We start from the raw sequence: 22,195 nt of genomic DNA, 5'->3' as shown, positions 1-22,195 counted from the left end.
TGACAAGGCCTTAGGAGCCTCCGGTGCATCTCATAGTAATAGGAGTATGTGGCTGTCCCCCTGAACTCGGGAGACCTTCCTTGCTCGACCTTGCCTGCGAGGAAATGCCCTTAACATACCAGCCAACACTACGACAACAGCCTCAGGCATGTCGCCAGGCATCTGCGCCCTATTTGGAGGTATATTGAACTGCAGGTTGGTCCCGCAGACCTCACTGGTGGTTATTGACATATCTGGACAGACTCGTTCCGGCCGAAGAACGCGAAGAGGACACGTTTCAGCCGCGCCCACGATGAACACTTGGTCAGTGTTCCATGACTGAAGTGACGACTCGACTCGGCCCTCCGAACCCTCAGCCTGCCATGAGTATGAGTACTTCGACAGGTCTCGACGATGTTGTGCAAGGCACCGACACCTCACGTCCCAGTGTTGCCACTCCACGGGCCAGTCCTTTCACCATGCCGTCGCTCGCTCCGTTTGGGGTGGACATGACCATTGACACCACCCCTGTCATTGCCATCGACCCGATCGCCCTCATCACCACAGAATGTATAACCATCACGTCTGCCATGCGCAAACATGCGCGCTGGGCACAGTCCTCGGTATCAGCCATCCTCGGAGGAGGCGCTTCCAGGCTGCAAGAGAAGGATTTACAACGCTCCTCGTCGCAAGGTCGCCGGGGCGGGAAGGGGCCTGTTATCTCGGACCCGGGCAAGACCAGACTCACTGTCACCGGTGCCTCCGATGACGAGAACTCGAGCCTGGCGAGTCGGTGGGGATTGCGAGGGAAAAGAGGCAAAAGTCTGCAAGACAATCCTCTCCTTTCGGCCTTCGCCCGGTTACGGAGAGACCTGGCGGGATGCAGAGATGTGCGTAGTGTGGACGCTCCTGAACTGCTACATCCTTTCTTGCAGGTCATCCGAAGCTCTTCGACCAGCGCCGCCATTACCAGTCTGGCGGTCATCTCAGTCACCAAGTTCTTTGCATATAATATCATCACCATCAAAAGTCCACGAATCGCCCTGGCCATGCACTTGTTGAGTGCGGCCATCACCCACTGTCGGTTTGAAGCTAGTGACACCGCGGCAGATGAGGTGGTCTTGCTCCGAATCCTACGGCTCATGGAAAGCATCATCTCCCGGCCTGAGGGTCAACTGCTGGGCGACGAGAGTATTTGTGAGATGATGAGCACGGGGTTGAGCATGTGCTGCCAGGCCCGACTTTCAGAGGTGCTGAGGCGATCGGCCGAAATGGCCATGGTCACCATGTGTCAAGTCGTGTTCAGCAGATTGAAGACTCTAAGAGTCGAAGAAGTACCCAAGGCGAGGAGCCGCTCCAACACCAAGACGACCACGGATGATCTGAAGATCGAGCCGCCAATGACTGGGAGTGTCATGGGAAATGGCGAACTGGAACGGTCGAGTGTCGATGCCGATGGGCGCTCTACTGCAGAAGACGGCACCCAGATCAAGGTTCCCTCATCCGAACCCACGCATTCCACCGTCCCAACAGATGGTGAAGAGTTCGAGAACGTGCAGCCATACGCGTTGCCGTCCATCAAAGAGCTGTTTCGAGTCTTGATCGACCTCCTCGACCCTCATGATAAAACTCACACCGATCCCATGCGGATCATGGCCTTGCGAATTATCGACATTGCATTGGAGGTTTCTGGGCCTTGGATTGCCGGACAACCAGCTCTAGCAAGTCTTGTTCAGGATGACTTGTGCCGTCATCTGTTTCAGCTCGTCCGGTCAGACAACATGGTTCTTCTAAACAGCTCGTTGCGGGTTGCCGGGACGCTGTTGGCCACGTGCCGGCAACTGCTGAAACTGCAGCAGGAACTGTTCTTGTCGTACTTGGTGGCATGTCTGCACCCCCGGGTTGACATTCCTCAGGAACCGGGAATTGATCCGGCACTTTATGAAGGGGTGCCGCAAGCTCCCAAATTGGTCAGGCCCGCGCCTTCTCAAGCCAGCAGCGGCCGATCAACACCTGTCCCTATCAAGGACAGACAGAAGCTGGGGCTGGAGGGGGGTGCTAGAAGACCGGAAGCGAGGGAAGCAATGGTTGAAAGTATCGGTACTCTGGTCCGTATGCCAGGTTTCATGGTTGAACTCTTCGTCAATTATGATTGTGAAGTGGACAGGCAGGATCTTTGCGAAGACATGGTCGGCCTCTTGTCGCGGAACGCTTTCCCGGACGCGGCCACCTGGAGTACGACCAACGTTCCACCTTTGTGCTTGGACTCGCTGTTGACCTTTGTCCAATTCATGGCGGAGAGGCTTGATCAAGAGGCGCCGGCGGGTTCAGAGGCCCGAATAGAGAAGATGCGGTTACAACGGGTTCGAAAGAAAATCATCAAAAGCGGCGCTTCGAAATTCAACGATGACCCCAAAGCGGGCGTCGCATACCTGGTGAGGAATGGCATCATTGAAGACCCGGACGATCCACGCCAAGTGGCGCACTTCCTCAAGGGAACCTCCCATGTGTCGAAGAGAGTCCTGGGTGAATTCCTGACGAAGCGAAACAACGAACGTCTGTTGACCGCCTTTATCGACCTGTTTAATTTTGACGACATGCGCATTGATGAGGCTCTCCGCGAAATGCTCGGTTCTTTCCGTCTCCCTGGAGAGTCGGCCCTCATTGAGCGGATAGTCACCACCTTCGTCGAAAAGTACTGCTCGACGACTTCGAGCGATGAAATTGCCGACAAAGATGCCGCTTTTGTTCTGACCTATGCCATTATCATGCTTAATACCGAATTGTACAACCCCAACGTCAAGTCACAGCAGCGTATGACATGCGAGGGATTTGCCAAAAATCTGCGGGGAGTCAACAAAGGGAACGACTTTGCGCCGGAGCTCCTCCAGGAGATCTACGATGCGATCAAACAGAACGAGATTATTTTGCCCGACGAGCATGAAAACAGACACGCCTTTGAGTATGCATGGAAAGAACTCTTGATGAAGACTGCCGACGCCGGCCCGTTGGAGCGTTGTGACAGCAGTGCCTTTGATGCCGAGATGTTCAAGGCGACTTGGAAACCGATAGTGGCCACTCTGTGCTATGTCTTCATGTCAGCCTCCGATGACGCGGTCTTTTCGCGGGTGGTGGTCGGATTCGACCAGTGCGCTCAGATTGCGGCCAGGTACGGGATCACCGAGGCCTTTGATCGAATCGTCTACAGCGTAAGCCAAATCAGCGGGTTGGCAGCCGAAGTCCCACCCAGCACCTCCCTGAACACCGAGGTTCAGGTGGGAAAGAAGAGGATCATGGTCAGCGAGTTGGCCGTCCGGCTCGGGAGAGATTTCAAAGCCCAGCTGTCGACCGTGCTGTTGTTCAGGATCTTGTCTGGTCGGGAACACGCCGTGGGCGAGACGTGGATCTACATTGTACGCATCTTGAAGAACCTCTTCGTCAACTCCCTCATCAGCCTGCCCACGGTCGACGGGAGCAGATTGACGGATATGGGTTCTATTCCTCTACAACCTCCCTCGCAGGTCATTGATCGAGACGGAAGACTGAGCGACAGCGGCCTTTTCTCCACCTTCACCTCGTATCTTTCGAGTTACGCTGCCGACGATCCGCCTGAACCTTCCGAGGAAGAATTGGATAACACGCTCAGTGCGGTCGACTGCGTCAAGGCGTGTCGGCCCGATGCCGTCCTGAAACGCATGGCGGCCCTGCCTCCAAATCAAATCAGGGCTCTTGTCGCTGCCTTACTGTCGCAGATGGAGGAGTCTTCGCCTGTCGTGACCGTGAAACCTGAACGACCCATGCCAGTCACGGTCCGGGTCAATGGTCATCGTATGCCCAAGGCAGGCCCGGAATATGACCCCGGCACCGTCTTTGTGCTGGAGCTGGCAACTCTGCTAACCCTGAGGGACGACGAGACGATCGCTGCTGCGGGTGAAGTCTTGACTGGATCACTGCAAAACGCGGTCAGGGATGCATCGAATCTCCATCCACTCGCTGCTGCCAGGGTGGTGCATTACCTCCTGGAGCTGCTACGGTACAGCTACGTAAGTAGAACGAAGGCGTTACGTGAGATAAGCAAAATCATTGACTTGTTGCAGACCTACGATTTTATGCGCGCCCCCGTCGTCCTGCACGCCATCTCCAGTTTCGACGACACCGTCCTCGACCGCACCGCATCAACAGTCACCGGAGGCCTCGCCAATACCATCGTCGAGGCCGGACCACTGCGCAATGAAGTCACCAAGTCTCCGGATTTCTGGTCCACGTTGCAACGCCTCCATCAGCACAAGACGGAGGCTGAATCCGTCTTCGAAATACTCACCACCGTGGCCACTTCACATCCTACAGCCGTCACGGCCGACAACTTTGAGTCGGCGGTGGCGTTGGCCAACGACTTTGCATCTGCCGGGTCGATAGGCTCGATCCAGGAGAAACGGCGAGACTTTGCGGCCAAGCGCGGACACCAGGCCAAGCCGGCGCGCGATGAGGATCTTGTGGTGGTTCAGCGGGCTGTCAAGGCCATCGGGCTCATCTACCAGCTCAGTGACCGCGTGCCCAGTCTCATTACGCAGTCACACCTTGAGCGCCAGGAGGCCTGGGCGGCGTATTGGTCTCCAGTGTTCCGCGCGCTGTGCTCTCAATGCGTGAATCCTTGCCGGGAAGTTCGGCACCGCGCCCTGTCCGCCCTGCAACGCACATTGCTATCTGAATCCGTGGCGGACCAGGAACAACATACCGAGTGGACCGCCATCTTCGACGAGGTCCTCTTTCCACTGACCCTGCGTATGCTCAAGCCTGAAATCTACCAGCTTGACCCGCCCGGTATGAATGAGACCCGAGCCCAGGCTGCGTCCGTGCTGTGCAAAGTCTTTTTGCGTTATCTCGATCGGCTGGTCGAGGTACGCCGTATGGCTGATGTCTGGGTCAAGATTCTCGAGTTGCTGGATCGACTGATGAATGCGGGCACTGAGGGAGATGCCTTGGCGGAAGCCGTTCTTGAGGGGGTCAAGAACGTGCTGCTTGTCATGGACGGCACGGGGTATTTGGAGAGAGACGGCAGTGCTGATACCGATTCTGGCATCGGTGGTGCCACCAAAGGCAGCCAAACCCAAGGAGGCAAGCTCACCGCAGGACCCCAAGCTCGAGGTCGAAGTCAGCGCCAAGGAGGAGGAAGAGACGGTGGTGGCGGACATGAGCAGGACGCGCATGGTTCAAACCCGGGACTCGGTGTGGAGGCGGAGGGGGAGGAAGATGCAGAATCAGAATCCGAAGACGAGGTGCAGGACGCAGAAGAACAAGAGGAAGAAGAGATCCAACTTTGGCCTGAGACGGTGAGGCGTCTGGACCGATTCTTGCCGGGCCTAGTCGACGACTTGTTCCCTACACCGGCTCCTACTCCTCCTGTCCCTGTTGAGGAAGCCACCGAGTCTCATTCTTCGGCTTCGGCTCCTGGTACTGCTGGTGCTGCTGATGCTAGTGTTGATGCTGTCAAGGATGATCGAGTCTCCAGCGACAAGCAGGCTTCGGAACCAAGAGAGCATGGACCTGAAAGCGCCACCACATGATCAGGGTCAGGGTCTGGATCAGGATCTGGGTCAGGGTCTGGGTCAGGGTGAACCAATTCGCAGACGAGGGACGGCGACCACAGATAGAAACTATATATCTATGTCTGTCTTGTCTGCCTTTGCCTGGATTGAAAAGTCTGACTACCTACCTAATTATCAATGATGCAGCAACCAAGGCCAAGACCGCGAATTCTTTGGTTGTTTTGGGCCAGCGGTACAGAGTATAGTGACAGTGACAGAACAGAGCTCTTACTTCTACTTCTGTTTCTGTTTCTGTCGTTGGCAGTTGAGTTATTCAGGTCATTGACGATTTTTCATTTTCATTTTCATGGTCATGGTATCATACTCTGCTTCGTAAGTACCGTACCGTCGAGCCGGCCGGCCCTGAGATCCATATGCCTTCATCGCCACGCCGCATTACAGTACGGAGTACAGGGTGTCTATTGTCTATTTGTCCCCTCTGGTCTCGACATGTCAACGTCTCGTCGCGTCACGCCTTGTCACGAATCGGCCTTCCTCTGTCCACAATCACATCCCCATTCCTTGCGGAACTCGTCGACCTTCAACTTGCCCAAGATCTTCAACGCCGACTTGCTCGCCCGGACTTTGGCATACTTGGCCCCTTGACCCTGGCTGACTGCCACCCTGCGTCCGTGAACGAACCAAGCCACATACACCAGGGAGCCGGAAATCGCATCATCGCCGCCCTCGCTGTCCTCGTCGTCACCGTCACCGTCACGCCGGTGGTGGTGCGATGACGACGTGGTGGGCTGCACGGGCTTGACTATGACCACGGGCTCGCTCTTGACGCATCGGAATCCTTCCCTCAACAGCCGGAACAAATAAGTCGTGGGATGTCGGTGGGCAAACGTGTCGTAGGCCTCAATGTCCTCAAAGAACCATTTGACATGGTTTTCAAAGAACGTCTCGATCTGGCGGAAATCGAACCCCGAATCTACTAGCACCGCACCCAGGTAGCTCTCGACCAAATCTGCCAGTGCTTTCGGCGGGGACGAGCCAGAAGAAACCCGTGTCCAGAAATCAGGCTTGACTCCTTCCTCCGTGTACGCTTCTTGGACCTTGGCCGCGTAATTCCCAATTTCCGCGTATAGTGCTGGCCCCGACGCGTAGATCAGTTTATTGAAGCCCAGAGTAACTGCGAGGGCCGCGAGGAATTTGTTCGACACCATTGCCATTTTGTGTTCGGTCAACCATTGCGGATTGCGCGTCGGATTAGTGGAGAATAACCACCAGATACAAACCCAGTCGAGACAAGCGTCCCCCAAGAACTCGAGTCGTTGAAGATCCGGTACTGGAGAGTTTTGGTCTGAGGAATGGGTGAAGGCCGAGCGCAACAGGCATGGATTCTTGAACCGGTATCCAGTAATCTCGCACATCTTTCTTGCTAGGTCATTTGCCACCGGGTCGTTCATTGCCATTATCCATTTCGGCGGTCTGTACATGGGCGCGATCTCTTTCCACGAAGTAATCGCATGGTCTTCGTCTTCCACCAGTTTGGTGATTGCCTTGATCCCAAGATCGAGCTTCTCCTCCGTCGGTAAATGTTGGGTCGTCATGATACAAGCGCCAATTGTGGCTTCGCAAACATCTGCTATCGTCTTCTTTCCTAACGCATGTTTGCGGTGTTTGTCTGTCAACTTGATGACTCGGCCTCTCTTCAGTTCCAAGAATTCCGGGTACCACGTGTCACGCCAATGGTCTTCAGATCCTGCACGGATGTAGCGATAAAGCTCGTAACGTGGTGAAGAAGCCACGGAAAACAGTCGGTTGTTGGATAGCATTTCCATACGCTTGCAGTGCATTCCTTCTTCGTTGCACGTGGTACGGTTGAACACCGTGATGGTCGTCATCATCTTCAGGAGCGAGTCGCCGATGAACTCTAGTCGTTCATAGTTCAGTGTTGGACTCCCATCGGATGGCACATCGCCGGTTGTAGTATTGTCAGGTGACACCTCGCCGATTTCTGCATCGGGACTGTTGTCTTTCGTGAAAGCTTCCAAGGCGAGGTGGTAGGGTACTTCGCGTAGATCAAGTTTGTTGAACGCCTCGCCGACAATGAGGTAGGCTTCTAATCTGTGCAGGATAGAGGGCCACATTTGACAAGCTCGTGCCACTGGAGACGAGACTCGAGCAATCTCGAGCGGCTGCGGTGCAATCAGACACATAGCAGTGCGCTGGTTTTCCCTGGGATATTTTTCTAGGTAGTTGCGTCCTGAGATGATCATTTGGGCTTGGATAACAGGTTGGTTCGGATCATACTTGCCGGCCGATGAGGCCAAATCCTTCGACTTCTTGCGCCAAGTACTGTCGGAGAACTCGATAATGCTGTCTTTATGTTTCTTCTGAACGCCCTGCACTGTTTCTGGTGGTGCATCCCATATGGATTTTCCCGCAACAATACCTTTGGTGAAATAGTGGAACCTTCCACTACCAGGATCAACGAGGAATGCGTTACACCATCTCCCAGCGTTCCTGAGCGTCGCATCATGAGTTTCTGCCGGGGCCCATCGTTGCCGTTCCGATGAGCTAGCAACCAGGAGCTCGGTCATGTGAACAATATCCTCAAAGCGCTGACTCCCAGTCAAATATCCCTTGAGTGGAGGGGCTAACCAGTAGCTCATAGACGTGGAGACAGGGGCATACGTCTTGTTGAAAATATCTTCAAACACTCCATTGAGTGTAAACTTCGTCAGCGCCTCAACCAGGTCTGGGGAAACCGCAACCGCCTGGTCAAGGCGCTTGAAGATGATTTGTTTCTCGACGTTGTCGTCCACAAAGACGGGGAAGGGGTTTATTTGTGGGAGCGGCGATCGCGTCAGCAGCAACAAGCCGTCTGTATTCCATGGCGGTGACTGAGGTTCAAGCTGGATGTGGGTGACAAACAGTTCTGCCGGCAGCTCACAGGAACCAGCACCGCTGTCCACCCAGAAATCCGGCTTGAGCTTCTTGTCATAATCATCCTTCTTCTCCGATACGGCGAGTCGAGCATTCGAATTCTTCGGCTTAACCTTGACAAAAATACTATCCAGATTCTCGTCCAAGAGGCGTGCTTTGCGTAACTTGTAACAACAGTGCCAGGCCGCGGAGCGTTTTGCCAATATCTTGTTCGTTCGGAGATGCCCTCGAGCACCTCTGACGGCCGCGGTGCGTTCATCATCTGTGACCGGAAGGATAACTTTGTACCTGAACATGTTCTCTTCCACATCTATTGTCTCTTCATACACTTCCGCAGATGTTGCTCCAATCTTCCTCAACGACTCCGCATACCGATTCAACAGGATGAGTGAGTTGCTGTAATTTGCGACAACTCCGGACGACGTCTTGAAGGTCTGACAGCTCATGTCACGAGCCATGATTTGCCTTAATCGTGTTCCTTGACCCAGCAGCCTATCTGGTGGGAGTTGTTGACAGAACATTCTGATGTACTCATCTTGAGCAATGACATAGTCGATAAGGGATTGATGACCTTGATTGCCCTCTTCCTTCATATGTGCATAAACAGACCCTTTCATTCGAGCACGGCCCCGACTTTGCATGTATTGAATGGGTGTTTTGTACAAGTCAAACCTGACCACCAGGTTACATTGGGGGATGTCGATGCCTTCTTCGGCAACACTCGTAGCAAACATAATGTTGATGATTCCAGTTCGAAAGTCTTCCAAAGCGGCTTCTTGATTTTTCCACGAATTCGACTCTCCGCCCCTCTGACCACGACCGACGAGGACACCTGGTCGTAGGTTCGGCAGATTCAACATTTCGAAAAGGTCATAAAGAACGAATGCCGTTAACCTCTGCTCAACAAAGACGATTGCTCTGGTGGTAGGGAACATTGAGTAGCATTGCTTGAGCCGGTCGTAAAGACATTTTACTTTGGAGGACAGTTCCTGATGCTTGTCCAGACAGAGGTAGCTGAAGTCGTGTTTCTGAATGACAGCAATGGCTTCGCGAACAGACTTTAACGCCGCCTCTCGGCTGTCATTGTCCGTTCCCTGGATATACGCAGAGCTCCGCTCGAGCTTTGTGATGATACCGGTAGCTCCATATTCCGAGGTTGGGAGAGCGTGTTTCCACACTCTATTAGCTGCCCAGGACCCCAGCTGACCGGATGCGGCGCGCGAGAAATCAAAGTGTTGTTTGAGGTCTTCAACAAAGCCACACAACGGACGCAGTTGAGCATGTAGGTCTGTATCAAACTCCCCTAGAAGTGGCGGAAACGTCCAGATTTCATCCCGCGGCCTCGGAGCGAAATCGAAAACTGACAGGTCGTGGGTTGTGGCTATCTTGCTCTGCAGCATCGATTCAAGGTCGGCGACCACTTGAGTGATATCACGCCTGGACTCATCTGCAGGTGAAGCGGTCATGCCGAATATGCGAGGTCTGGTGTCTTTCCATTTGAGATAATAATCTCGCATAATTTTCGAGTATGGATGGTTCTTCTTACAATGGTGGGCTTCGTCAAACACGATCAGTGATATCTGACCCATGTCCAGGTATTTGTGCATCAGACATTGCTCCAGGACAGGGGCTGTACAAACGATGACATTGGTGCTGGCATGGATCTTGTCCCATTCCGCCTTCTTCCACAGGTCATCACTCGAATCCCCGTAGAGAGCGATGACATCGTGGGGCAGATTATTGTTCAGAAATCGTGCCTGTTGGTTGGCAAGAGGGACACTGTTGACAAGGAAGAAGATGATTTTGGATGGTCTGCCCTGGCTGCGGTCGATGAGCTCTTGTTGCAGGAAATGGCGGATCAATAAGGCGGCGATCAATGTCTTCCCACTACCGGTGTCAAGCACGGCGATAGTGTTCTCTTCCTTTGCTCGTTCGAACAGTTCTTGCTGGTATTCGCGTGCCTGGTCAATGATGCTGTCCGGGCCTTGGGTTTTGGCTTTGGTGGAAGATGCAGAGTCATTGTCGAAATTGTCGCTGGCATGGGCAAGGACATAATCAGTTAGAGCGGCCTTGTTCGCGTCTCGGTACGGGTTACCGCCGCGGCCTGAGGTTCGCGATTCAGATGCGTCTTCATCATCGGACGCTGTGAGATAGTCTGGATCTTGCTGACGGACATCGAGACGGGTTAAGATGGCACCCTCGACACCATCCTGGTCGTGGATGGCCATATTGACTAGCGGGATGAGAGGGACATGGCGAAAGGGCTGCAACGCAGAACTTTCAGGAAGGGAGCATTGCTGAGTTGGTGCAAACGCGTTTGTCAAAAGGGTTGGTGGAGGGGCAGATACTGGGTGTGAAGGGAAGATGCAGATGCAAACAGGCAGAGGTAAATTCACAACACGAAGGAAACAAGACCACTACAGCCCACAGGACCCAAGACCCAGGACCCCTACCTCACGATCTGGAGCACTCCGTTCTCATCGCCTTGCCTGCAACTTGTGTGTTGAGGTTGATATAAAAGCAAACGCGACAGGGAGAGACTGCTCCATCGGCGCTTTTTTAGTGTTATCTTAGCAACCGCCAGGCACGTACCAGGGGCATAAGGGCAGCGCATCTCATAGGTAGCAATTACGAAAAACAAAGAGTGGGCAGCATTATGTCACTCGCCCCCTTGCAACTGTGTACTTGTACCTCGCACTGTCCTCCTACATTCTCCCACGCACACAGCCATTCAATGTGATACAGAACGACTCTCCAAGCCGACATGAAACCCATCCTCGCGGCGGCGGCCGTCCTCGTCACCCTCGTCAGCGCCCATGGCTCCCATTCACAAGAAGAACTAGCCAATCCAGCCGAGGATTGGGCATTGTACCACATGCAAGAAGAACACCGTGTGTAGACGCGCAACATCTTCAACTGGGAACATCGCCAAATGACTGACATTCTGTCCTCACCTTCTAGACATCTCCAATTTCGATCCTACCTCGTTCTACTCCCTCCATGACTTCAACAACGATGGCGCCTGGACGCCAGACGAGGTCCGAAGGACATACGGACTCGATGATGAATCTCTCAAGGGTACACCCGCAGACGTCAAAGATCGAGTTGTCCTCGAGGTCTTCAAGCTCTTTGATCCGAGCGGTTTGGGCATCATCACCCGCGATCAATGGCTGAATGGCATCCGGGCGGGCAAAAAGCTGCCCGATTCCCGCCTGGGACCCGGCCATCACGGAGACGATGAATATGAATACGAAATCCACCATTTCGAGAAATTCCATGACGAAAACACTAGAGAAGAGGACCTGGTACATCCAGAGGATATAGAGCATTTTAAGAAACACGATCGGATGGAGGACGAGGCTGAGCGAGTGTTGAAAGAGCAGAAACAGAATATCGTGGAGAAGAACATACCCCTGAAGTTTCGGAGGCAATCATGACCACTTGAGATGGGACAAAATGACTGTACCGAGTATGGCAAGGACAAGGACGCGGAAAAGATTCTTTTGGACAGGCTTTCATCCATTCGGCGTGATATGGATATCAAATACGCAATGCATGACACCTGGCGCATATGTCTTGACATGGTGGATATGATCACACGACACTGACCAAGGAGTCTCTGGGCCGTCCGCTCTTTCTGATCCGACATGTGCGATGCCAATGAGCTCCTGGACGATTTGGTTCTTCATGGCCTCAATGTGCCGAATGTCGACGTTCTCATGCACATGCAACCAGCCTCCACTTCTTCCATGCACCCTTCTCCTATCCCCTTTGATGACCTTGACAGCATTTTCCCAACTCCCCCTCGACGTGGGAAGTAGGCCCAAATTGGCATGTTTCACATTAAGGCTGAGACCTTGCAAACGGAGTTCACGCTGGATCTCGCCCATAACCTTGTCCGACCATTTATTATCCCCCAGAAAGGCAACGCACCTGACCGCGGTCTGTTGACCATACTCCTCAGGTTTGGCACCAGCATTGTCCCCTTGCGAGATCCGCGCAACGACTTCCCTGACCACGTTCTCCCCGTCCGATCGGTCTTCCCTCCCACTCTTGGTCCCTCTTATCAGCGCAAGTTCCCCGTTTTCACGGACCCTCACGACCAAACAATCCCAGCCGTTCTTCTCGCAGCCGCGCCTCAACCCCTCGATGCTCCATGGATTGATGTCCCAGCCCCAGACTCTCCGAACCCCACGTGCGAGGTAGCAGAAGGCGAAATAGCCGATGCCCACGTAGAAATCCACAACGTCGATCGAGGATAGTGGTACCCCGATCTCGGGAAGGGTAAGACCAGGAAATTGGGACTGAAGCCGTGCCATGGATCCGTAGGGCGTGTGGGATGTTGACCGCGACTCGGACTGCAGTTTCGATTCTGTCTGGGTCCCATTGGGCGCCGAGGGAGAAAGTCCCAGAATTCGCGCCTTTTCCGAGACATTGCCCCGACTGAACATGGTGTACAGCGGCGCCCAGCATTGCGTGATGCCTTTATGCTGCGACGTCGATGTCCAAAAGGCCTCCTCAAAGTCCCGTCGGCTGGGGTTGGCTATTTTCTGTTTACCGTCCCCTATGCCGGAATCCCACGATGTGTCATCGTCTCGAGTGCGGCGCAGAAAGCCCCAGTCGCCATAAACAGGTACAAGACCAGACGGACTGCGGAGGACATTCTGTTTGCGGGTTGGAGGTTGTGATTCCTCGACTTCTGTTGTTGTACTTGCCGGTCCCGACCCCGGTGGCGGGGATGATGTTGATGTTGATATCTCTGACTCAGTTGCGGTTGACAACTCTCGATCATCGAGATCCGTTTCTTCAGCAGCAATGGGTGCACCGATGGCGACTCTGATGCCATTCTGCTCCAAACCCGCCCCGGATGCTGCAAATCCCTGTTCGGCAATACATCCAAACAAGTCGGTCCTCTCGGTGTCGGACAGCCCATTGTATAGCTCCGCCCAACGGGGATTCTGCGTGCAGAAGTTGGCTGATAGGAGGACTAGTGATCCATAGATGGTGTAGCGCTTAGGAATGTCAGAGCGTGGCAGTGTGCGAGAGGGACGCGACGGCCTGGACAGGTCACAAGGCAGAGTGTCTGGATTTGGCGCATTTTCAGGTGCCGTGTCAGGCTCCCCTATGTATCCATACGCTGGCTCGACCGCGTTATGGCTGTCACCTCTTGCAGCGGACTGGATCACTTCGATGTCATGCCGAGTGCAAAACGCGAGGATGCCTTTGACCAGCGGGTTTGCAGGTTTCTTCGGCCGATGTCCTCGCGGAGATTGGGTCGTGTCATGACTCCTGTTGTCCATAAGGCATAAGGGGTGAGCAGCAAGTGCGGCCTGGTCATTATAGTTCTCTTCTGTTTCGTTGGCACGTCGTTGTAAATTCTTACTCTGTACACTTACATATACTGCTCGGGGGACCGCAATCGCCGCTGCATGTGTCGGGTTCTGGGTCCTCGGTTCTCTGGGCATCAGATATGTGCCGCCGCTTTTACCATGATGGAATCCCAGCCTCACCCCCAACACCCACACTCACACCCGACACCCAACACCCAACGCTCAACACTCAACACTCTGCTGGAGGACTCAGGCTTGGGGGCTTTAGGCTTAGGCCTCATTGATTAGACAACTGTGTTGGCTTGCCAATTGCAAGTACAATAATAGTGCGGCGCATATACACCCTACACCTTACACCTTTTTACATCCCGTCTGTAGTAATACTAATAGTAGATAGTAGATCCGGCCGATCGGATCCGACTTGATGTCACAATATCCAATATCTCTCTACACCGAGCTCGCAGATCAGACCGACCACATAGATTCCCATTTAATTCGCAGAAACGCCTGTCCATCAAAACAGAGTGGATGCAACCTGCCTAGCAAAGATGCGGAAGCCAGAAGTCAGAAGTCGGAATCCAGAAGCCAGAATCCAGAAGCCAGAACCCAGAACCCAGAACCCAATCTGGGCAAAGAAGAGATGAGGAAAGGGACCGACGCCGTCCATAAATGCAATGCAATGCAGCAAGACCCATTCCACCCCTGGCCCGAACCCAGATGCAAGACGAGATGGGCCGCGAGAGCTTCCCTCGGTGCAGGCCTGAGCATTACACTTATACCGTTGGTTTGTATTTTTTTTTTGATCAGCGTTCAGCATTCAGATCCAGATTCAGAGTCACATCCACATCACCCCGTAATGCCGGCGATCAGATTCAGAATCACATGTCCAGGGAATGCCGGCGATTCAGATCCAGACACAGATTCACATTCACATCATCCCGTAATGCCGGCGATTCAGAATCACATTCACATCACCCCAGTGCCGGCGATTCAGATTCAGATTCACATCCACATCACCCCGTAATGCCGGCGTCGCGGGCCGACTTGATCATCATGTCCAACACGGCCTTCTCTTCCAGGGTGAAGTCTCGTTTCAGGGGCGCATCGGTGGTCAAGCAGCACATGTTACTCTCCTCCAGCTGCCAGGCCCCCGGCTCTCGGACGTCGCGCGGCTCGATCAGGTAGTGCTCGAACTTGGCAAACTTCTTCTGCTTCTTGTCGGCGAACTTGTTGTCGAGCAGCCAGCCGTTGAACCAGAGCGGCTTGCCGTCCAGGTCGAGATGGAGCAGTTGAGGCGCACACATGGTGTAGCTGCTCGGCTCGGGCTTCTTCTCTTCCGGCGGCTCTTCTTGCTGTTCGAATTCTTCGAATTCCTCTGTGCCATCTTCGTGTTGCTCGTGGCCTTGCTCGTGGCCTTCTTGGCCGTCGCCAAAGGCATCGCCTTCCACCACTTCGCCATTTTCGTTGATCACCACGGGCTTCGGCTCCTTCTTCTTTCTCCGGGGGGGCTTTTCTTTCTTCTCTTCCTCCTTGGGTCCTTTCTTCTCTTCCTCTTTCTTCTTCTTGTCCTCCTCCTTGACTGGAGCCTCTTGGACCACACCCATCGCCCCGGCATCGCCTTGGTGGAACGAATAGTCCATGTCCCCGACCAGCTCCCATCCAATCCAGAATGTCTCTTTGTCGCCTAGCGAGGAAAGTCAGTCAGCTCTTGCGAAGTGGCCGTGTAGTAATATCACCCGCAAAAAGCAAAACGTACCGTATACCATGTCATAGACCCCAACTCGGCCTTCGTCTTTGTTACCGTCTCTGTCGGGACCGTTCATTCGGGTGACCAGGAGCAAAGCCATGAAATGCCGCCACTTGTCTACGACGACCACACCGGATTCTTGCATGTGGCCACTGTCCCCCGTCCAGAAGCGAGATTGTTTCACTTGTCGCGAGATGGGCTTGGGCAGGATCTGCTGCAGCCAACGTTTCTTGTTTTCCGGCATGATCAATCGGTCGCGGAAGAACAGAGCTCCGGTCTGTTGATAGCCTGGATCGTCGAACAAGATCTCCGGGTTCCTGAAGAACAAGCTGTCGGCGTCGATGAAGATGCATTCGCGGAAGCTGGAGAAGAGGATGGCAAAGGGTTTGGCGGCCCAACCGGCCAGTTTCCAGCCTTCATCATTCACCATCTGCGCGATGTCGCGCGTGATGACGCCGTCGAGCGCCTCGAGGTCGGCGCGATAGTCTTCACTGAGATCCGAGTCGCCCAGGTACATGACTTCGATGGGAAGGTCGCATCCGAGCTTCCGGAACGTGGGGATGGTGGTCAGAAGGAAGGGCGCTTGGTCGTCGCCGGCGGTGAGCACGATGCCTCGACCACCTCGTTTGAAGTGCGAGTGGAGAGTCATGTGGTCGGGAAAGTACGGGGCCGTCCAGGGGAAAAGCAATTGCCCAAACTTGACCAGGAAGTATCGGTAAGCCTCGTAGGAATGAACGGTTTGGGCGAACCCCGTCTCGGAGAGCTCGTCCGAGGACGGCTGATGGACATGGTGACGGAGATACTGAATCACATCGTCCCGCACATACGTTCCGCCTTCCTCGTCCGAGGTCAGATGCAGATCCTCCCACGCCTCGAAGAACTTCTTGTACTCGCGGACTCGGAGGCCCATTTCACGCAGCTTCTCCTTACCGGTCCCTTCGACTTGTCGCAGCAGGTCTCGGCCTTCCATCTCCCCCGGCAAGAGGTTGATGACGCGGGTGAGAGCCCTCTCGAATCGGCGACGCTCGGAAAACGAGAACGATTCGTCAGACGCCGGTTTTCCCCAGCTAGGACTCTGCTGGTACCGCGATTTCGCCGGATCGGATCTGTCATGGTCGTTGGGAGAAAAGCGCTCCTGATCCTGATCTTCCACCTCGCCCGCGGCCGGAGCGGGAGCCTTAGGCCTCTGGACCGGAGCTTCCACTGGGGGAGCTTCAAAGGGCGGTCGGCCTCCAGCGGGTGAATGGACGTCGATCAAATCTGCGCCGACCGGGTCGATGGACGGGGCTTGTTGGTGCTCATTGGGATTCGGTTTCAGCGCCACTTCGGGGTCGTCACGCCCTGGTTCCCTTGGCTCGCTGGACGGTGGTCTGATGCTATCCGGCGCCGGCGACTGGAGGAGGGCGTCGGATGTCGAGGTCGAGGGGCTTGATGATAGAAAGTAGATCAATGGGACGCATATCAGGACCAGGAGTAACAGTGCGCCTTGGCGTGATCTGAGCGCCCGTCTCGAAGGGCCAGCATATGGCAGGCCGGGAAAAGAGCGACCTTCTTTCAATGGCGCATGCCGTGGAGTGAACATGCCGGAAGACACCCGCATGGGCTGAGGAGGTGGTGAAGGAGAAAGGAAGGGAAAAGAAAAAGACCGGGGGAGCCGGTACTCGTACACGATGGATGGATGGATGACTTCTCAAAAAACCCCTGGTCAAGAAGGGATGGCGATCATGAGAGGTGGCCAACACGCGTGCCGGACGCGACAGGGGGGTGTGGGAAGGCTTTCCAATCCTCGATCCTGGGGGGGCGAAATGCAACAGAGCCGTGCCTCTCGTCTATCGTCTATACTGCAGCAACAGCCAAGAGAAGCGAATTAATTGAGCGCGATCCAGACAAGAAATTACTGTATGAATTGCAAGATGATAGATGGCTTCAAGAGATGGTTTTCAGGGTTTCAAGGTTTCAGGGGGGGTCTAAGAGGCCCTAAGGCCTTTCCAAGCACAAAAAGACAGAAGTGCGAAGTGTCCAATGCGCCACGCCACGCCACGCCACGGCCGAATCAAGGGGAGTCGATGCCAGCGACCCAGCATTTTTCAAGACCGTCTCGCTGGACCAGCTAGTGCCCGAAAGGGGCAGCCGCCCACCAATTCCTTGCCGCTATTGCCAGGTTATGCTGCATCGGGACTAGCAGGCCTGGGCGCTCGCTTCCCGTCTGGGTGGCATCCCGATTAGCAAATTAGCATCAGGATCTAGCACGTCTAGTGCCTATTCCGTATATCCTGAGTCCTCCTTTCTCTATTAGAGTCCCGTCTATTACTCCGTACTCCGTACTCCGTATAGAACCTACCCTGGGCCTTATCCTTGCTGCGTGCCTCGTGAGGGTGTTCAGCGTGTGGCTTGTTGCTCCATGCCGCCGGATCATGACATGCATAAGAACCGAAACCAGAACCATGCTTCTGGAACATCGCTGAGCGTGTGGGCATCGGCATCCCGCATTTTCGAGATTGGAAAAAACCCCATCCCCCCCTTTTCTGCCTGAGCTATAAATAGTAGTGCCATGGACAGCTGTCTTACATGATCTCGTCTTCCAAACACATTCTGGTAACACATCGTCACATCGTTTACTCGCGGCCCGAAGCGAGGGGAGGCTGATGAAACATCCCGCTGTCCCTGCTGTCCAGGATCCGTGACACCACCTTGGGTCCTCGCCTTGGCCAGTCATTTGGATCCAGCGTGCCAACCACAGAGGCAGAGATTGCTTCTGCCAAGCCAGCCAACAACCCCTGGATGGATGGGATGGCCTTCAAACTTATCTGTCTCGGATACATACGAGTATATTCTCCGCATCTTCAGCCACAAATCTTACTGTGACTGCGTCACAAGCACATGAACAAGAACAGGCGCTGAGGAGAAGCAGAAGTCATGCCATCCTCTGTTTGGGCAGTTTGGGAATCGACCACCACACCAGGAGGCAGCCCAGCAAGGCAGCCAGAATAATGGGCTCCAAGACCTTGACGCCCTTTGCGTTGGCAATGGCTCCCACGGCGAATGGCAGCACGCAGGCGCCACTCGATCCGAACGCGGCTGCAAATCCCACAGCGGCAACGTGCAGGCTTTTTGGAAGCAGCTTGGTCAGTGCCACCACGGCAGCTGGAAACATGGGGCCGAGAAAGAATCCGAGCAGTGCCACCATCACCGCACTGACGAAGAAGTTGGGGATGAGCCAGAACATCAATTGCAAAGCCACGCTGCAGCCAAGGTAAGCCGCCACCGCATGTTTCTCCGTTCGGAATACTCGAGCGGTGACGAAGCCCAGAACTAGTCTGCCAACTGTGAGCCCCAGCCAGAACCCCGTGGACGTCAGTCCGGAGGCGAAAGCAGAACCCTTTCTGACCCGGAGCATGAACGTGACGATCCATCCTCCAATACTCACTTCGGCGCCGACATAGATCAGCAGAAACACAGAGGCGAGTAGCGTGACTTTGTTCCGCACCGCTTCAACAGTCTTGCTCTTCCCCATGGAGATTTTCCGAAACGGATTCAGCTTAGACACAACACCTTGAGGCCTCTCTGCCTGACGGCCACGCCGGGCTAGTGCGCTGGTTGTGCTTGACCCGGGCGTTTCAGGTTCTACAGTCCGGGGATGTTCGGCGTCGTACGCTCGGGCATCCGCTTTCCAGAAAGTGCCCACGAGCACCACGATTTCCAGGGCGGACGCCCCTACCATGAGATAGTAGAACTGGTACCAACGCCAGCCGGCTTTGGTAACCAATGTGGTGGCCACAAGAGGTGAGATGGTAGCACCAAGGCCGTAGAAGGCATGCAGGAAGCCGAGGACTTCATTGGCATTCGCCATATCGCCGATCCAGGCATTCCTACAACGAGATATCAGTCTGACGCATCGTCTACCAACATGCCGGATCTCAACGCACCAGCCACTGTCGCCCAGGCCGTTTCCAAATCCGGCGAGGATGAATACCACCATCAAAACAGGATAAGGGGGATGCAGGCAGATGGCAGCTAGATGACCAAGTCAACACAATGGCTTGCACTTGCATCGCGGTCGGACAGTCTCACTGTAGGCGAGCAAATGCGACACGCTCATGATCAAGGCGATTCCTCTTTGCCCATAAACGGTGTGTAGATGATTGTTCAATCCTGCCGATAAAACATAGCCCACGATGGGACAGAGAAAGACCAGAGAGATGATGGTGTAGTTGACTTTATACCAAGACTCAAGATATGGGATGAGAGCGCCGTAGGCGCCATCGTTGGCGCCCAGGATGATGAAGGAATAAAACGTGCCGAAACAGCGCCACATGTTGATGCGAGGGGAATTCCACTTTTGCAGTTGAGGCGTCGACGTGCACGGAGGCGGCAAGGCTGCGGCTGCTGCTCTTGTGTCTTCCCAGCCTTCACGGTCCTGCTCCTCCTGCCCGTCAACTTGCGCCTTGGACTGGGAAGGCATCTCAATGACGACGGCAGAGCCGCCCGTCGAGGAGGCGGAATTAGTGATCTGCATGGATGGCGAGGCGTATTCAGGAAACCGTGTGAAGAGAGAGAGACAGAGCGGAGCTGGAGAATCGTGGCGCAGTATCATGGATAGGCCAGACCATGCATAGTATTGTACATGACACCAGGTCTTCAGAACCTCAAAGACTGGGGTTCGACCTTTTCTCAGACCCGGAAGACGCGCGAAGAACGCCCGATGCTGGCAGACAGACTAAGATAATGATATTGAAATCCACTTGAGGCATAGGAGATGACTCTTGCGCCCGAAGCTGGCAGGCAGCTACCAATATAGATATACTATTACCTTGCTTATTGTCCCCGGACCCTAGGATCCCTCAGGCAGCCGAAGATCAACCGGGTGGGTAGCCTGGATAGTAGATACTGTGATCCCATATGACATCTGTACGGATACGTCTCAAACAGGGAAACCGGCCCGGTGGGGATCGTCTGTCTGGGGAGAGTCATCCTCCGCCCCGGCATCACATCGCTGGATTGCTCGCGAAACCCCCGACATAGGGAGGTGGAGAAACTCTGGGAGCTCGGATGGGCGGATATATGTATCATACGTGAAGCCCCAGCACACCACTAACCATCTAGGGGCAGTAGCAGACCAGATAGACGAATCACCCCATCACTGTATCGACGGTGAAGGCATCCGTTACATCAATTCATTGAGAGAAGTCCATGAAGAGGTGCTCTGACGTTTGGCCAGCTGCGTTCGATCTTCCGCCATTCCGGCCAACATAGACACAGCTAGATACAAGCACTCTCGCAGGTCTGGCTGACCCTGTACTCAAATGTTGTCGAGTCTTGGAACTCGAACATGCGGCTCGGCGCTCTGCTTCGTTCGCCCTCCGTGTTTTTCAGAGCATGAAGCTGACTGACTAGTTGATCTTCACGGGCTTCAAGATCCAAAAGTCTATTGTTTAGATGCAAAGTCAGCACGGCTACCCCAGTCGTGCTGCGTTCGGGATCGTGCTTTGGCTGGAATTTCTGCCTGCAACTTTGGAAAAATTGACTGTGCGTGGCCGTAATACATTTTCAGCCGCATATCAAATCGATTCAATGACTGATGGTGAAATTATGGCTAGTGAGACTTGGATCAGGATGCGTTGTCCTTGAGATGACTCGTGTTAAGGGACATTTTTCGGGGTGCACGGAGGAGAAAGTTTGATTTGACCACTCAAGGTCTGTCAACCTTCAAATTCTCTAGGCCGTCAACTTCGTCGACGAGCTCGAGATCATCAAATGCCTTGTCTGCATCTGCTTTGATCAACTCGATCATGCCCTGGTCAAAATTAGGCTACCGTAACGGTCGATCCCAAGAGTAGGTACTGACCTCAGGCATGATAGGCTTCCCCGATTGATCTGCCACGTATCGAAAAGGCATCTCGGTGGATTCGTGTTCGTCCAGCTTCAACTCCGGAAAATCTGTATATGGGATTTTGGCCAAAGGGACTATCCCAACAGTCAGCATGGACCAATTAGGCACTGGAAACTGTGGTCGCCATACTCTGGTCCAGGATAACGATCCGCGTTACTCGTACAGCTGTGTCTGTGGTCATCTGTTTGGGCCCTAGCCGGCGTCCGGTGAAGCCCTTCTTTCGTAGTTCACTGGTGCGGTCTAATGCTGTTAGACAAATCCCATCAACAGAGCATGCGCGATCTGATATGTTACCTCGTGGAGGGTCGTCGCCTGTATCGATTGTTAGACATATAATGCAAGAATACCAGCATTTTCTTACCTAGTATGCCTCCAAACAAGAAAACATCAAAGACTGCAGCGTCGGAGGGGTCAAGCTCCTGCTCGGCCGCAGGATCGAGGAGACAGATTTTTTCTTTTTTGCTGGCAAAATATGCCTCAACACTGTCGCTTCTGGCCTCCGCTCCCACGCTTTGCAAGTGCTTGAGATCTTGGGTTTCTAGCAGAGACGGAGGGACTGAAGACAGGATGAAGCGACAGTTTTGCTGCTTGGATTCTTTGGCGATGGTTTTGTATTCCAACGCAGACCAAGGGCCGACTTCTGGGTCGAGGTGTTCCACGACAAAGGTGTAGGTTAGATTTGGCATTGTGGTTGGCTGCCTGTATATGTTATTGTCTTGTCATGTCAGACCCTAGGCATCTCCCAGCTAAGGTTGTATGGAGTCCGGAT

General features: G+C 54.1%; 7 protein-coding genes across 7 annotated transcripts; 2 read left to right on the top strand and 5 right to left on the bottom strand.

Annotated features, from left to right (window-relative positions):
- Window positions 1-362: 362 nt before the first annotated feature.
- On the top strand, window positions 363-5,543 carry A1O3_05386 (uncharacterized protein; the record flags this gene model as incomplete). The annotated part of the gene is made up of 2 exons (XM_007735511.1): window positions 363-4,022; window positions 4,077-5,543. The coding sequence occupies 2 exons, from the start codon at window positions 363-365 to the stop codon at window positions 5,541-5,543; spliced, it is 5,127 nt and encodes a 1,708-aa protein (XP_007733701.1).
- Window positions 5,544-6,043: 500 nt separating this feature from the next.
- Window positions 6,044-10,687, bottom strand: A1O3_05385 (uncharacterized protein; the record flags this gene model as incomplete). Its single annotated transcript, XM_007735510.1, has 1 exon — window positions 6,044-10,687. One exon carries the CDS (start codon window positions 10,685-10,687, stop codon window positions 6,044-6,046), a length of 4,644 nt encoding a protein of 1,547 aa, XP_007733700.1.
- Window positions 10,688-11,223: 536 nt separating this feature from the next.
- A1O3_05384 (uncharacterized protein) lies at window positions 11,224-11,896 on the top strand (the record flags this gene model as incomplete). The annotated part of the gene is made up of 2 exons (XM_007735509.1): window positions 11,224-11,350; window positions 11,421-11,896. 2 exons carry the CDS (start codon window positions 11,224-11,226, stop codon window positions 11,894-11,896), a joined length of 603 nt encoding a protein of 200 aa, XP_007733699.1.
- A 78-nt stretch (window positions 11,897-11,974) lies between these two features.
- A1O3_05383 (uncharacterized protein) lies at window positions 11,975-13,759 on the bottom strand (the record flags this gene model as incomplete). The annotated part of the gene is made up of 1 exon (XM_007735508.1): window positions 11,975-13,759. The coding sequence occupies one exon, from the start codon at window positions 13,757-13,759 to the stop codon at window positions 11,975-11,977; it is 1,785 nt and encodes a 594-aa protein (XP_007733698.1).
- Window positions 13,760-14,802: 1,043 nt separating this feature from the next.
- A1O3_05382 (uncharacterized protein) lies at window positions 14,803-17,118 on the bottom strand (the record flags this gene model as incomplete). The annotated part of the gene is made up of 2 exons (XM_007735507.1): window positions 14,803-15,473; window positions 15,546-17,118. The coding sequence occupies 2 exons, from the start codon at window positions 17,116-17,118 to the stop codon at window positions 14,803-14,805; spliced, it is 2,244 nt and encodes a 747-aa protein (XP_007733697.1).
- A 1,332-nt stretch (window positions 17,119-18,450) lies between these two features.
- Window positions 18,451-20,052, bottom strand: A1O3_05381 (uncharacterized protein; the record flags this gene model as incomplete). Its single annotated transcript, XM_007735506.1, has 3 exons — window positions 18,451-19,405; window positions 19,463-19,550; window positions 19,608-20,052. The coding sequence occupies 3 exons, from the start codon at window positions 20,050-20,052 to the stop codon at window positions 18,451-18,453; spliced, it is 1,488 nt and encodes a 495-aa protein (XP_007733696.1).
- A 1,173-nt stretch (window positions 20,053-21,225) lies between these two features.
- Window positions 21,226-22,112, bottom strand: A1O3_05380 (carboxypeptidase D; the record flags this gene model as incomplete). The annotated part of the gene is made up of 5 exons (XM_007735505.1): window positions 21,226-21,330; window positions 21,382-21,500; window positions 21,556-21,672; window positions 21,721-21,738; window positions 21,788-22,112. 5 exons carry the CDS (start codon window positions 22,110-22,112, stop codon window positions 21,226-21,228), a joined length of 684 nt encoding a protein of 227 aa, XP_007733695.1.
- Window positions 22,113-22,195: the final 83 nt, after the last annotated feature.

The sequence above is a fragment of the Capronia epimyces genome, assembly GCF_000585565.1.
Source record: "Capronia epimyces CBS 606.96 chromosome Unknown aczIQ-supercont1.4, whole genome shotgun sequence".
Lineage (NCBI taxonomy): Eukaryota > Fungi > Ascomycota > Eurotiomycetes > Chaetothyriales > Herpotrichiellaceae > Capronia > Capronia epimyces.
The sequence above is the reverse complement of the archived record's forward strand: the minus strand, read 5'-3'. Positions and strand labels throughout refer to the sequence as shown.